The sequence below is a fragment of the Mandrillus leucophaeus genome, unplaced genomic scaffold (genome assembly GCF_000951045.1).
Source record: "Mandrillus leucophaeus isolate KB7577 unplaced genomic scaffold, Mleu.le_1.0 Scaffold23, whole genome shotgun sequence".
In the NCBI taxonomy this organism is placed as follows: domain Eukaryota; kingdom Metazoa; phylum Chordata; class Mammalia; order Primates; family Cercopithecidae; genus Mandrillus; species Mandrillus leucophaeus.
This window is the reverse complement of record NW_012102365.1, coordinates 5,208,592-5,221,506: the sequence shown is the minus strand read 5'-3', so window position 1 is coordinate 5,221,506 and position 12,915 is coordinate 5,208,592. Positions and strand designations below refer to the sequence as shown.

Genomic DNA, 12,915 nt, shown 5'->3' with positions numbered 1-12,915 from the left:
CCCGGAGGCCATGCATGTTGATGACATCATCCCAGATCAAGGAATCTGGATCCCTGCATCACCGCTCAGAAGAGACAGCCCCTGGAGGACATGCCCCAGGCCAGCAGCAGCCACTTGGGCTTTGCCTGGGAGAGAAATAAACTCTTCCTGGGTGAAGCCACAGGCATGTAGGGGCTGTTTGTTATGCACTTCACCATCCTGACTGATACAGCCCAGCCCCGCTCCTCGTCCCTCCATCCAGCAGGTATTGATCGGGCTCCTCTATGTGCCAGACTCTGTGCTAAGGATGGGGACACACTGTGACTGAGACCCACAAGGTCTTTGCCATCACGAAGCTCTTGACTGCAGAAGTAACCAAGCAAAATGAGCAAATGAACAACCAAATAATTCCATGCTGTGAAAAGGACCAGGAAGGAAAAGAGATGATGATGAGAAACCAATGCCAGATTTGGGGAGGTTGTGGTTGGCGGGAGGGAAACTTGAGAGGGAGACCGGGAAGTGCCCAGGGAAGGAAGGAGCTATAGGGCAGAGGAGGTTCCTACAGAGAGGACAGAGGGGCAGGCCCCACCAGGCCTGGTCACTCCCAGCTTTATGCAAATTACTTCCCTCCATCCTTATGATAATTGGGACAAGGGGTTGTTATTGTCCCCATTTTACAGAGGAGGGAGCTGTGACCCCAGAGAGGTGGGGTGATGGGGCCAAGTCACAGAGCCAGGAAGTGTGACCGTCTTAGGTTTAGAAAGAAGGGAAGGAAGGAAAGAAGAGTTAGGGAGAGAGAACAGGGAGAAGGAAAGAAAGAGAGGGGCCTTGCTTCCTAGGCACAGCATGAGGGAAGGAGACAGAGAAGAAAATTGCAAATTCGGAGGTTGTGAGAGGTGAGGGAAGCAGAAACACTCGAACAATAAAAATGGTCACACTGTGACCTATGACATCTCCCATGTGGAGATGTGTCTGTGAGTGTCAAAGTCCCCGGGGCAATCGCTGGGTCCCTCTGGGGAGAGGCAGGCCCGGTTGTCCCTGCAGCCCTCCTGCAGGCCTCTGACAGCTCTGTCTCCCCCACCGGCTGGACCAGGGCTCCTCACACTTTAAAGTGGCCACCCACCACCTCAGGTGCATGTTAAGTGCAGAGTCAGGCTCATTTGACCTCCGGGGTGGGGCACAAGAGCCTACATCTCCCCACTGATGTGGATGCTGCTGTCACCTTCTGGGGCAGCAAGGACCTAGAATGGAGGGCAGCTTGGATCGAGCCCAGCTGGCCTGACGTCCTAGCCTGGCTCTCACCCTTCCAGTCCAGAGGACGGGCAGTCTAGATGACTTCCAGGAAGAGGATGGGGCCCTACCCTAAAGATGGTCCGAGGCCAGGGAGGAGCAAGAAAGGAAAGGAGAGACTCCCACTGTCCAGGTCCTCTGGGTGTTGAGTGACTCGTCCGAGGTCACACTCTGGATGGAGCAGCCACCCAAACCCAGCCTCAGGTCAGGACCTCTGCTCTTTTGCCCAGGCAGAGGCACTGGAAACAATGTCTCCCTGACCCATGGAATCGGGTTGGATGTGGCTCAGCATGAGACAGGTCCGGGGAGAAATGTTTCACTCCAGAAAGCTTCTGAAAGCAAACTCTGAGTAGCTCTCAGATCTACCCGCAGTACTAAGTGATTTGTTCCTGATTAAGTGAAATGTCATAGGTCACAGTGCGACCATTTTTAATGTTTGAATGTTTCTGCTTCCCTCACCTCTCCCAACCTCCGAATTTGCAATTTTCTTCTCTGTCTCCTTCCCTCATGCTGTGCCTAGGAAGGAAGGCCCCTCTCTTTCTTTCCTTCTCCCTGTTCTCTCTCCCTAACTCTTCTTTCCTTCCTTCCCTTCTTTCTTCCATCCATCCAGTATTTTAGATTCTGCTTTGTGCCCTGCAGTATTCTAGACCCCAGGAAGCCACAGTCCCTGAGATGCACACGGCTCTGCACTGCCCTCCTGAAATCTTCAGTCATCTGGGAAGACAGAGGTGATTAAGATGGGACCCTGGCCTGCCCTATGGAGACTGGCTCTCTCACAGGACCCTGGGAGTGGACAGTGGCACATATATCATCAGTGACAATCGAGAGTCCCTCCCCCCTCCCCAGCCAGGATGCAGCAAAAGCACAAAGTGTGTGGCAGGAGAGGGAAAGGGCACTAACTCTGCATATCAGGGAGGGCTTCCTGGAGGAGACACCTGAACTGACTGTTAAAGAATGAATGGGTATGACCAGTAGAAAGGCAATGCCAGGGCAGAATATGTCGAGAGGATTCTCTTCCAAGTTTGTTTACTGAGTGGATGGATGGGTAAATGGGAGAATTAATGAATGAATGAGTTTAATTCAGATTCACCTTTTGTCAACAGAGCTGACCCTAATGTCCAAGCTCTGACACTTGCTCAGGTGGCCCTCTGCCCCTCTGGGAGAGAAAGACCCTTCTCCTCCAGCTGCCAGAGTCCTCACTAGGGCTTCGGGGTCTTCCTTAACCCCAGGAGTCTCCTGCTCAGGACCCTGGAAGCTCAAGGTTCTCCCAGCCCTGGGTTTCTCTGTCTGTAGTTTGCTCACAGCTTTCAAGAAGCAGCAGAGCCATGGAGAAGAGCATAGACCTGGGCATAAAACTCGCCCATGTCCCCTTGATAACTCCGTGGCCTTGAGCAAGCCACTGCACCTCTCTGAACTTCAGTGCTCTCCTCTGGAGAGTAGGTTGATTATAATGGTGCCTACCCCAGTAGCCTACCCATCTTTGCATATGACTTCCCCTATGAAGAGGAGGCGTTTCTTTACTACTCCCTCAGTATGCACGGTCCTGTGACTTGTTTTGACCAATAGAATATGTTGCATGTGAAGGTGTCGATTTGAAGCTTGCACCTCAAGGGACTCCCCCATTTGGAAATCTGACATCTCTGTTTAAACAAGCTGAGGCCAGCTTGCTGGATAATCAAAGCCTACACACGGCCCTCAGATAGGTGAGAAAGCCAGCCAACATCAGCAAAGCCAACACACAGATGAGCTAACAGCTGACTTCAGAAGATGGAGAGAGCTTGGCCAGTGCAGCAAAATCGTCCAGCCCACCCGAAGAGTTGGGAACTAAATCAGTACCCATTGATTGAAGCTACTCGCTCTTATGGTTGCAGCACACCATCACTGCGGCAATGTATAACTGGAATGTACTCCAAAGGGTTACTGTGAAGACGAAGTAAATCAGTAGATAGAGGGGCTTAGAGCCCGTGCCTGGTACCCAGGAGGCTCTAAATGGGTATTGCTAGGGTTATTGCTTCAGAAGTGCCTGCCCTCAGGTGGAGCTTTTCCTTGTCATCAATGTGAAGATCTGGATGAATGGCTTCCTCCCTGCTCACGATGGGGCTCTCACATGTCACCACCAGCCTGGACACCAGGACATCATTACTTAGTAGCTCTCGGGGAAATATCTTCACCTCTCTGATGTTACATTTGCCATGTGCAAAGCGGGGAAGGGGACGCCAACCTTGCAGGGTTGCTGGGAGCCTCCTGCTGTATGATCAGCCAAGTTGAGCCCACTCAGGCTCCTGCTCTGGGAAATACTGACCCATGATGCAAAATGAATTGCTGTGGGAGCCCACCTTGAAGGGCACCATCCAGGGCGGTGCACAGGGAAGGAAGGGGAGACAGGCTTGGGTGACTCTCAGTCCTGGAGGGCCTGACTCTGTCCTGTGTCCTTTCCTCAAGTCCCCTTGATTTACTTGGGGTGATTGGTTCATATCCAGACATCCCTGGCTGGTCTTTTCTCTCTCACCCAATAAAAGCTGATTATCACAGCAGCCCAGACATTTCTCAGGGAGCTGCTTTCCTGAAACATTGGGGAAATACCTGGCCTTCCCCTTGTAAGAGCCTTGTGGACAGTGACTTTGTTGTTCTTATTCATCCTGGCACCTCCTCACTGAATACGGGGTCAGGCAGATAGTTGTTGCTCAATAATCACGTGTCAAATAGCTAAATGAATGCCACACAGATGCCGACACTCATCACTCCCAACCCCTCTGTCCTGGAAGCTGTCCTTCTCCCTCCAGGATGAGCCGCAATGCTCCTACCTTCAGATCACACTGTCCAACACTGTCTCCATCATGGTCCCCTGTGCTGTGGCCTAAGGGTTGATTTGGAAACACAGATCTGATCACATCAACCTTGCTTCCTCTTTGCCCTCCACTGTCTCCTTGCTGTTGGGATGAAGACCCAAATCCTTAACGTGGCATTTGAGACCCTTGCACAGTCCTGGGTCTTGCTCCCTCTGCAGGCTCCCACCCACTCCTTGCCTTTCAGCCACGTAGGCCTTGAACTTCTTTGTGGCTGCCGAGAGCCCTCCGGCCGCTGGGCCTTTTCACATGCTATTGCCTGGTCTGAATACTCTCCCCGAGCTCCAAGCTCACCTGATAACTCTGCTTCATTCTTCAGATGGTAGCCGGGGGTCACATCTTCAGGGACGCCCTCCCGGCCTGCCTTCAAATCCCCTCGTCATGTGCTCTCACGCATCCTGAGCCTCTCGTTTGGAGCACATATCATTTTATGCTGCTTTGTGTGATTCTGGATTAGATGAATCTCTGTCTCCTCTAGACTGAGCTCCAGGAGGGACCGTGCTGGTTTTGCTTACATTGATTCCCCTAACACAGTGGCTGTCCCATAGTAGGTGGTCCACACATGTGTTACGTAAAGAATGGTGACACTGCAGCTTTCAGAGTCCCTCCAAGGGCGGGCAATATGACTCAGACAGATGGCTGGTACTAGGGTCAGGCAAGAGAGGCGCCTAGGCCACAATATTTAGGGAGGCATTTAGCCATCTCCAAACCGCTGGTGCCAGCCTCAGTTTCTGCATTTCATTGACATCACCAAATGCCAGCCACAGGGAGTGAGGGCAGACTACAGGAAAAAGACTTGAGATTTCAAAGAAGTGCCGGCTCAGCTTCCTGGGCCTACATCTGGAAAGCTGATCTGTGCAGAGGACGGATGCATCTCCCACGCACACAGGCATCTGGCTCCCAAAATAGTCTCAAGAATACCCCTCGGCAGCTGAGCTGATGTGTATTTTCATACCCGCCTGATGTTGTTTTGCTTCTGCAGGCTCATTACAGGAACAGGAAAGAGAAATGGACTAATTGTCCCAATTGTGGACATAATGGGGGGATTCTTACCTTTGCAGGCTGCTGCTCACATGGGGAATTTGCAATGGAAATCTCAGGGCCCTTTGGTTACACAGTTCTCAGCTGATGAGGTGCTTTGCAGCAATTGTCTGTGTGGCTGGTGGGGCTGACTGGCTGATGGAATGTGGTCTAATGGCCTCATCAGAGGCTCTTGTGAGACCATGGTCCCCCTTACAGAAGACGGGCAAGGGTGCCGCTCCCATTCCGGCGCACCTGGGCCGGGAACCAAATGAACAGGAAGTTCCCAGGAGCTCCTGCTGTACCCGACACACCACCCGCTACCTGGGAGCTGCCTCCCATCCTGCCTGGATGCAGCTCCACTTGCTTTGAGGAGAGGGTCTTGGGGAGCCTGGCCCAGGAAGACCTTGACCCTCCTTGTGGAGAAATCCAGGCCCAGAGTCCTAAAGATTTGGGAGCAGCAAACTGTGGGCTGTGCCTCCCTCCCTGTATGCTCTTCCTCTTCAGTGTGTTCTTCAGGGACCAGATTGGGCTCCCCCTCCTTCAGGAAGCCCTCCCTGATGCCTCCAGCCCATGCTGGCCTCTTCCTTTCCTAACTCCTGACCCAAGCTCTGCAGGGCAGGGTAGGGCTGGGGAGAAGCATGGACCTTAGTGGCAGAGACTTGAGTTTGAGCCTCCTCTGGCCTCCCAGGTTGTTTGATCTTGGGCAAATCACTTGACTTCTCTGAGACTCCATTTCCTCCAGGTAGAATGATGTATTTGAATTCACTCATTCACACAAGCACGCATGCATGCATTCTGTGGTAACGGAAATTAAGGTATAGTTTTGTTAAGGCACAGTGGGAATGTGAGGAATGATGTTCTGGCTCAGCTCCCCTCCTGGGACCCCTGCCCTCGGTGTCCTCGGCAGAGTGCCCACCCTTCTGGGCCTCCTGGGACCCACCTGATGACACATGTTCGGGAAGCTGGCTCCCTGGAAGAATGTGGGGATTCTGGGATCTCTGCTCCCCTGGGGAGATACCAGGCAGTCCCCTCTCAGCCTCCTCCTGAGAGCCCAGGATGCAGTGGATGGAGCACTGGCCTGGGAGTCACAGGGCTCTGGCTTCAGACCCTGCTTTTCCCCACTGCAGCCCCCTAGGCGGGCCACAGCCCACCTGTCAGTCCCTGTGTCTGGGCCTCTACAGTGGGGCTAATAATGCTCAGGTACTGACTATGGATTGCACATTGACCGTGTGCCAGTCACAAAGCTGAATTCTTATCCCAGTGATTCCTCACCTCAGTCCTGTGAGCTGGGTCACTGTGCAGATGAGAAACCCCAGCCCCAAGGAGGAGACATGGTTTGCCCAAGATCACACAGCCAGTAAATGGCAGAGTATCAAAATCTCACATGTACTCCATAAATACATACAAATATTACGAATCAATATAAAATTTAAGACAAAGAGCCAGGATTTCAGTGCTGCCTCCTCCAATAGGCTCATCCATGCTGTGTGGACACGTTGTGAACTGTAAAGCTCGGTGGATGTGTGCGGAGTTACTGTTCCTGTCCTTCTAGCCGAGTGTCCACTGGCCAGGGAAACAGGGTCCCAGACCTCATCTCTGCAGCTGTGAGCCCATTTCCAGTATCTCCTGGGGTTGGTGTTTCTGCACAGAAACACAACCACCTCCCTGAGCCCTGCCGTCCTCCTCCAAGGGCCCAGTGGGTAGACGCTGCTGCTGCCATGGGGAAGCAGCTGATTGTTCAGTAAGTTTTAATTTCCAGAGCCATGGTGCCCATTAGGCTGTCTGCAGCTTGTGTGCGGTGGGTGGGAAGCAGAGAGGGAGAAATGGCCAGGCTCATTCATATTTTTTCCTTGATTGCCCAAATGTTTACTTGGCATCTATTGTATGTCAGGTACTATGTTTTCTGGTGGTGGCTACAGAGCAGAATTGGGACTCATTCATTGGTTTACGAGTGACAGAAACACATTGCAAACTGACCCAAACAAAAAGAATTGCATTGGCTTATGAAACCGAAACATCTGGGAGACTGCCGGCTTCGAGTCAGCCTTGATCCAGGGGCTCAAGCAGTTGTACCTAGCCTGTGCAGGCAGGTGTACAGTAGAAAGCAAAACAGACAAGGGTCTGTGTCTTCTGAGGCTCACGTTCTATCTGTCCTGACCATCTCTCTTTTTTTGATTTTACTCCATCTTTCAGAGATTTGTCTATCTGTGTCGGCTTTCTTTTAGACAGCCTCCTCCTGCAATGGGCACCTGCACTTCCAGTCTTATAGTCTACCAGCTTAGCAACCATAAGGAAAGGAAAGAAAGAGCCTCTTTCATGCTATTTTCGCAAGTCCAAGGGCAAACTCTGATTGGATGAACCTGGAACGCATGCCCATCTCTGAGTCAATCACTAAATTCAGTGGAATGGAAGTCACTGATTGGCCAGGCCTGAGTCACGTGTTTATCCTTAGCGCCAGTGGTGCAGGGCTGGGCTCTGTCCTGGTCAAAGAACCTAGACAAAGAGTATGTGGTAGGCAAGAGGCACAGTTTCCAAAGGAAAAGTTAAAGAATGTTAGACGTGGTGAGAGGATCGTGAGCAGGTAAACACAATGTTATTGCACAGAGTGAACCTAATTCCTGCCTCTTGCTTGGCAGCTGGGCTGGGATGGCCAAAGTCAACTGGACTTATGTGAGTGACCCTGAGGAACCTCTGCAATCGGAGGGCAATGATGCACCTGCAGTCTAGCACCACCCCTGGACTGCGACCTCCTGGCTCAGGTGACCATACCTGCCTTCAGTCCACCCCAGCTGAGCCAGCCCGCATCTGAGGGGTGAGGGTGGGCAGAGCTGTCCTGATGCTGCTGGGCCCACAGAGCACATGTTGGCTCAACTACTCCCTGGCTGTGAGACCCTGAGTAAGTTTCCCAACTTCTCTGAGTTTCAGAGTCCTCGTCTATAAAATGGGAATGATCAAACAGACTTTGTAGCAGGGAGCGTTGCTGTGAAAGCTAATGACAACACCTGTGACTCAGCACACACTAGGTACTGACTGAGTAGCGCTGTCGACAGCAGGTGCTCGTGGAATGGCAGCCATTGCTGGGACCTCTTGTCTGGTGCTTTGCAGGTGGGTGATGTGTGTTGCTGACGGGTCTGCCTCTGCCATCTGACCATGACCTCCTCAAGCAAAGGAACATGAGCGATCTTTCTCTGAGGCCAGAGCCCTGCCCACGGCCCGGCACTCCAGGATGGATCTGCTGAGTCATTGGAAACTGCCTTTGGGAGGATGAAGGACAGGGAGGGAGCTTCGTGGTCATTGTCCAAACAGCAGCCAGACCCTGAACCTCTCTTGGTCGTCTATTCACAGTGCACGTGTCTCAGCAGGACACAAGTTTCTTGGCAGCAGAGGGGAGTTATTTAAAGTCCCTGTTAAAACAGCTGAACCTTGATAGAACAGAGCAGTTGTCAGCGCTGGGACCCCAGAGGTGCCTGAGAAGGGTAGGACACATGGGCAGAATTTATTCCCAGCTTTTCAGAGACACTTTGCTTATACTGTGCTCAGGGTGTGAAGATGCCAACTGGCCCCAGTGGCATGAAAGGGCAGCCTTGCGCTCACAGCAGGTAGGCCTTTGTGAGTGACACTTCTGTCCTGGGGATGTGGGCAGCCTTATCTGACTTTTCCTTTAATCTCTTCTTAGAAGTTTGCAGAGAGCTGGGCTGTGAACTGTAGAAATGTGAGGAGATGCTGTTTTGGCAAAAGCAAAAAATAGACATCACCAGCAGCCACTGGATTAATCTGTCCGACCAGCATAGACACCTACTGTGTGCTGGGCCCTGGTCTTACTGCTTTACAAAGAGCTCCGGAGAAGGAGGCTGGTGCATAGGAGACTCCTGATAATTCTTAGCTGTACTGTAATCATGATGACGATGACAATGACAATAGATACTGGTGATGGTGACACTTGCTCCCCCATTCCCACATCCAGTCTCCCGTCATCAGGTGTCAGCGCCTCCTTACTGGTCCATGTCCCCCAAGGCTCCGTCACCAAGGAGGGGCTTCATTCTTTCTCACTGGTTTAGTTGATCCTGTGACCCACGTATCAGAGGAGGGGGACATTCGCTTTGGTCAGGACTTCACCTTGCTCAGCTCACACTGGGAACTAAAGCTCCCCGGTCCAGGCCAGCGCTGACCAGCATGAGCTTGTGTCTTTTGGTTTCTGGTTGTGGTGCTCACGGTTCATAATCTGACCAAGGCTGATTCTCCTTTCTCACCTCCCGAGGAGAGACCATCATAACAGACCTAGCACCATTTTCCTGTGGCTATCTGGGCACAGTTTTCCTATACAGACTTATGAATTCTTGGACCACCAAAGGAGGGAGGAACGAGGGGATCATCTGGTCCAACCCCCTCACGGTACAGCTGGTGAAACTGAGGCCCACTGTGGGTACATGATCTGTCAGGATCATACAGTACATTGGTGGCAGTGCAGAGGCCAGGACTCACTCTTCTGTCCTGCAGCCGATCCTTTCCCAGCTCTACCTTAGCCCACATGAATTTTAGGCCTGGAGTGCTGGTTGGGCCCAGTATTTCAAGTCTAGGACAGACAAGGGAGGGGCAAATTTAAGTATAAATTGTCTTAGCCTTTTTGGGATTGCTATAACAAAATACCATAAATCGAGTAGTTGATCAACAACAGAAATGTAATTGTCACAGTTCTGGAGGCTGAAACATCCAGGATCAAAGTGCTGGCAGGTTTGGCATCTAGTGGGGGACAGCTTTCTGGTAGAGATGGCACCTTCTTGCCGTGTCCTGACATGGCTGAAGGGAAGGGACGAGGGAGCTGTCTGGGGTCCCTTTGATAAGAGTGGTAGATGGGACCGGGCACAGTGGCTCACGCCTGTAATCCCAACACTTTGAGAAGTTGAGGCAGGTGGATCACCTGAGGTAGGGAGTTCGAGACCAACCTGGTCAACATAGTGAAACCCCATCTTTACTAAAAATACAAAAATTAGGCAGGTGTGTTAGTATGCACCTGTAATCCCAGCTACTTGGGAGACTGAGGCACGAGAATAGCTTGAACCCAGGGAGCAGAGGCTGCAGAGAACCGAGATCATGCCTCTGCACTCTAGCCTGGGAAATAGAGCAAGACTCTGTCTTAAAAAAAAGAGAGAGAGAGAGAGAGAGAGAGATGGATGGCTGTGAGGCTGTCACTGTGGAGGCCATGTCATAATGGGCTGAAGTGTTTTCAGTGGAGGGGAAATGGGGGTGGGGCTGGCAGGGGCTCCCATGGCATGAACCCCATTCATGAACACCATCTCCACGACTTAGTCACCTCTCAAAGGCCCCACCTTCTAATACCATCATCTTGGGGGGTGAGATTTCAACATGTGGTTTTGGGGGGACACTAACATTCAGACCATAGCAGGAGGTGTGAACCTCAGTGGAGAGCAGGAAAATTAAACTTTGTTAATAAAGGCCTCACATTAGGCCCCTTATGCTCTGAAGGGGCCAGTGAATGAGTTTCTCCAGTCGTGACTGGGGCCAATAAACAGACTTACCCCAGTGAATGCCATGGCAGTCTGGAATGAAATTGTGGTGGAAGGGCTGGGTGCGGTGGCTCATGCCTCTAATCCCAACACTTTGGGAGGTCATGGCAGCAGGATTGCTTGAGGCCAGGAGTTCGAGGCCAGCCTGAGCAACATAGCAAAATCTCCATCTCTACAAAAAATAAAAAAGTTAGTAGGGTGTGATGGTGCATACCTGTGGTCCCAGCTACTTGGGAGGCGAGAGTGGGAGAATCACTTGAACCTAGGACTTCATGGCTGCAGTAAGCTGCGATTGCACCACTGCACTCCAGCCTGGGCTACAGAATGAGACCCTGTCTCTAAAAAAATAAATATGTAAAATGAAAGAAATTGTGATGGGCTCATGATTAAATGAGAAGAATAAGGTCACTGTAGCTGTAACTGTCAGTGTCAAGTAGCCATGTGTCCTTTGTTGGAAAGGCCATTTACCATGAAATGTGTTGTTTTTACTTTTGGTTCAACTTTCCCTTTTTAATGAAAGGATTGTGAGAGTCAGTTTTAGTTGCTGCTCTGGAACTTTCTTTCTTTCTGTTTTTTTTTTTTTTTTTTAGACACAGTCTCACTCTGTCGCCCAGGCTGGAGTGCAGTGGCATGATCTTGGCTCACTGCAACCTCCGCCTCCCGAGTTCAAGCAATTCTCTGCCTCAGCCTCCTGAGTAGCTGGGATTACAGGTGCATGCCACCGCAACTGGCTATTTTTTGTGTTTTTAGTAGAGATGGGGTTTCACCATCTTGGCCAGGCTAGTCTTGAACTCCTGACCTCATGATCCATCTACCTCGGCCTCCCAAAGTGCTGGGATTACAGGCGTGAGCCACTGCGCCCGACCCTGCTCTAGAACTTTCTTTGCAACCTCTGGAGAGTTTTCATAATGCAAGACATCTCTAAGTGTTCAGGACACTGTGTTTTGCAAGTAATGTTCCTCAAACATATTCAGCCATTGTTCTCAAAACATCGGTTACCACCACCCAGAACTTGTGTTCTCCTGAGCCCAGTTTGGGAAATGCTGGCCTTTAAAAATCAGCATGATCAGTGAATGAACATTCGCAGAATTGACTGGGCTTTCCTGAGCGCCTGCACCCAGTGTCAGGAGGTGTGGGCCTGTGAGCATGTGCCTACTGTGTTCCTCTGTTCTATGTGGTGGTAAATCTCCCTGCAGAGGCACAGTGATTTTGGAGTCTCATCTCCCAGATCCCAACTCACCCAAATCTCTGAAGACGAACCAAGTGGGCAGGGGAAACAATATCCCAAGAGATCCATGGGTTTGCCAAGTTGCTGTTAGTAATTCACATGTTATCAATTTCATAAGAATGTTTCTCATGCGTCTGTGCTGCAGGTCATGGGGTCAGGATCTCGTGGCTAGAATTTTAGGGAGGCATGAATCTCACCGGTGTCTCTGGAACTCCTGTTCCAGGGGTCTCTGAGGCTGGGTTTTGTGACAATTTGGTGATCACATCATCAAGGAGGTTGAGTCGCCCCCACTGTTTCACATGAGAATTGGTCCAAGCCCCTCCCAACCCTGGGTCGTCTGGCCTTCCATCACCGTCCCTCAGTGAGCACCCTCTACTGTCTGGATGAAGAGCAGCCATATGACTGGCCCCGTGGGACCTGACCATGCCAACCTCTCTGGCTTCACCCTGGCCCTTGCCCCATTGGTCACCAGCCTCCAGCCACCCAGGTCTCCACGCAGTTCCTCCTGGAAAAGAATCATGCTTCTTTTCACCTCTAGACCTTTGCACATGCTGGTCCTTGACCTGATGTTCCTTTTTCCCATCTCTCCCCACACTTTATCTAGAACACTCTCTCCTTTTGTATCACCACTGAAAAGCCACTTTCTTCCTTCCTCTCCTGCCCCTGACATGAGGGGACACAGACCCCTTGATGAAGTAGTCAAATCTGTTCTTCATTGTTTGGTGTCTGTCTTCCTCCTAGACTGTAAGTTTCCTGAAGGCAGAAATTGCTTCTGTCTTGTTTGCCTGCTGCCTTCTCAGTGTTAAGCCAGGGCCTGACATACAATAGGTGCTCAAGGAAGTGTTTGTTGAATAAACACAGGAAAGAATGAGTGAGTGAATGAGTTACCTCTATCGGCTCCATAGCTGACAATTTCCAGAGCTCTGCAGGATTTGTAAAGATTTAAACCTCTAAAGAACACGGTCCCAGCCATGGGACCCCCTGCCTGTCTGTCCCTTGTCTTCCCTCCTCTCCTCTCCCTCAC

The 12,915-nt window shown here is 51.3% G+C and overlaps 1 protein-coding gene across 1 annotated transcript in view; it reads left to right on the top strand.

The window, feature by feature from the left end:
- LOC105540980 overlaps positions 1–12,915 on the top strand; it is a 122,603-nt gene that overhangs the window by 96,955 nt on the left and 12,733 nt on the right. The window contains exon 4 of the mRNA XM_011981767.1: positions 6,788–6,879. Coding sequence (XP_011837157.1) covers positions 6,788–6,879 — 92 coding nt within the window. The remainder of the gene's footprint in view (positions 1–6,787; positions 6,880–12,915) is intronic.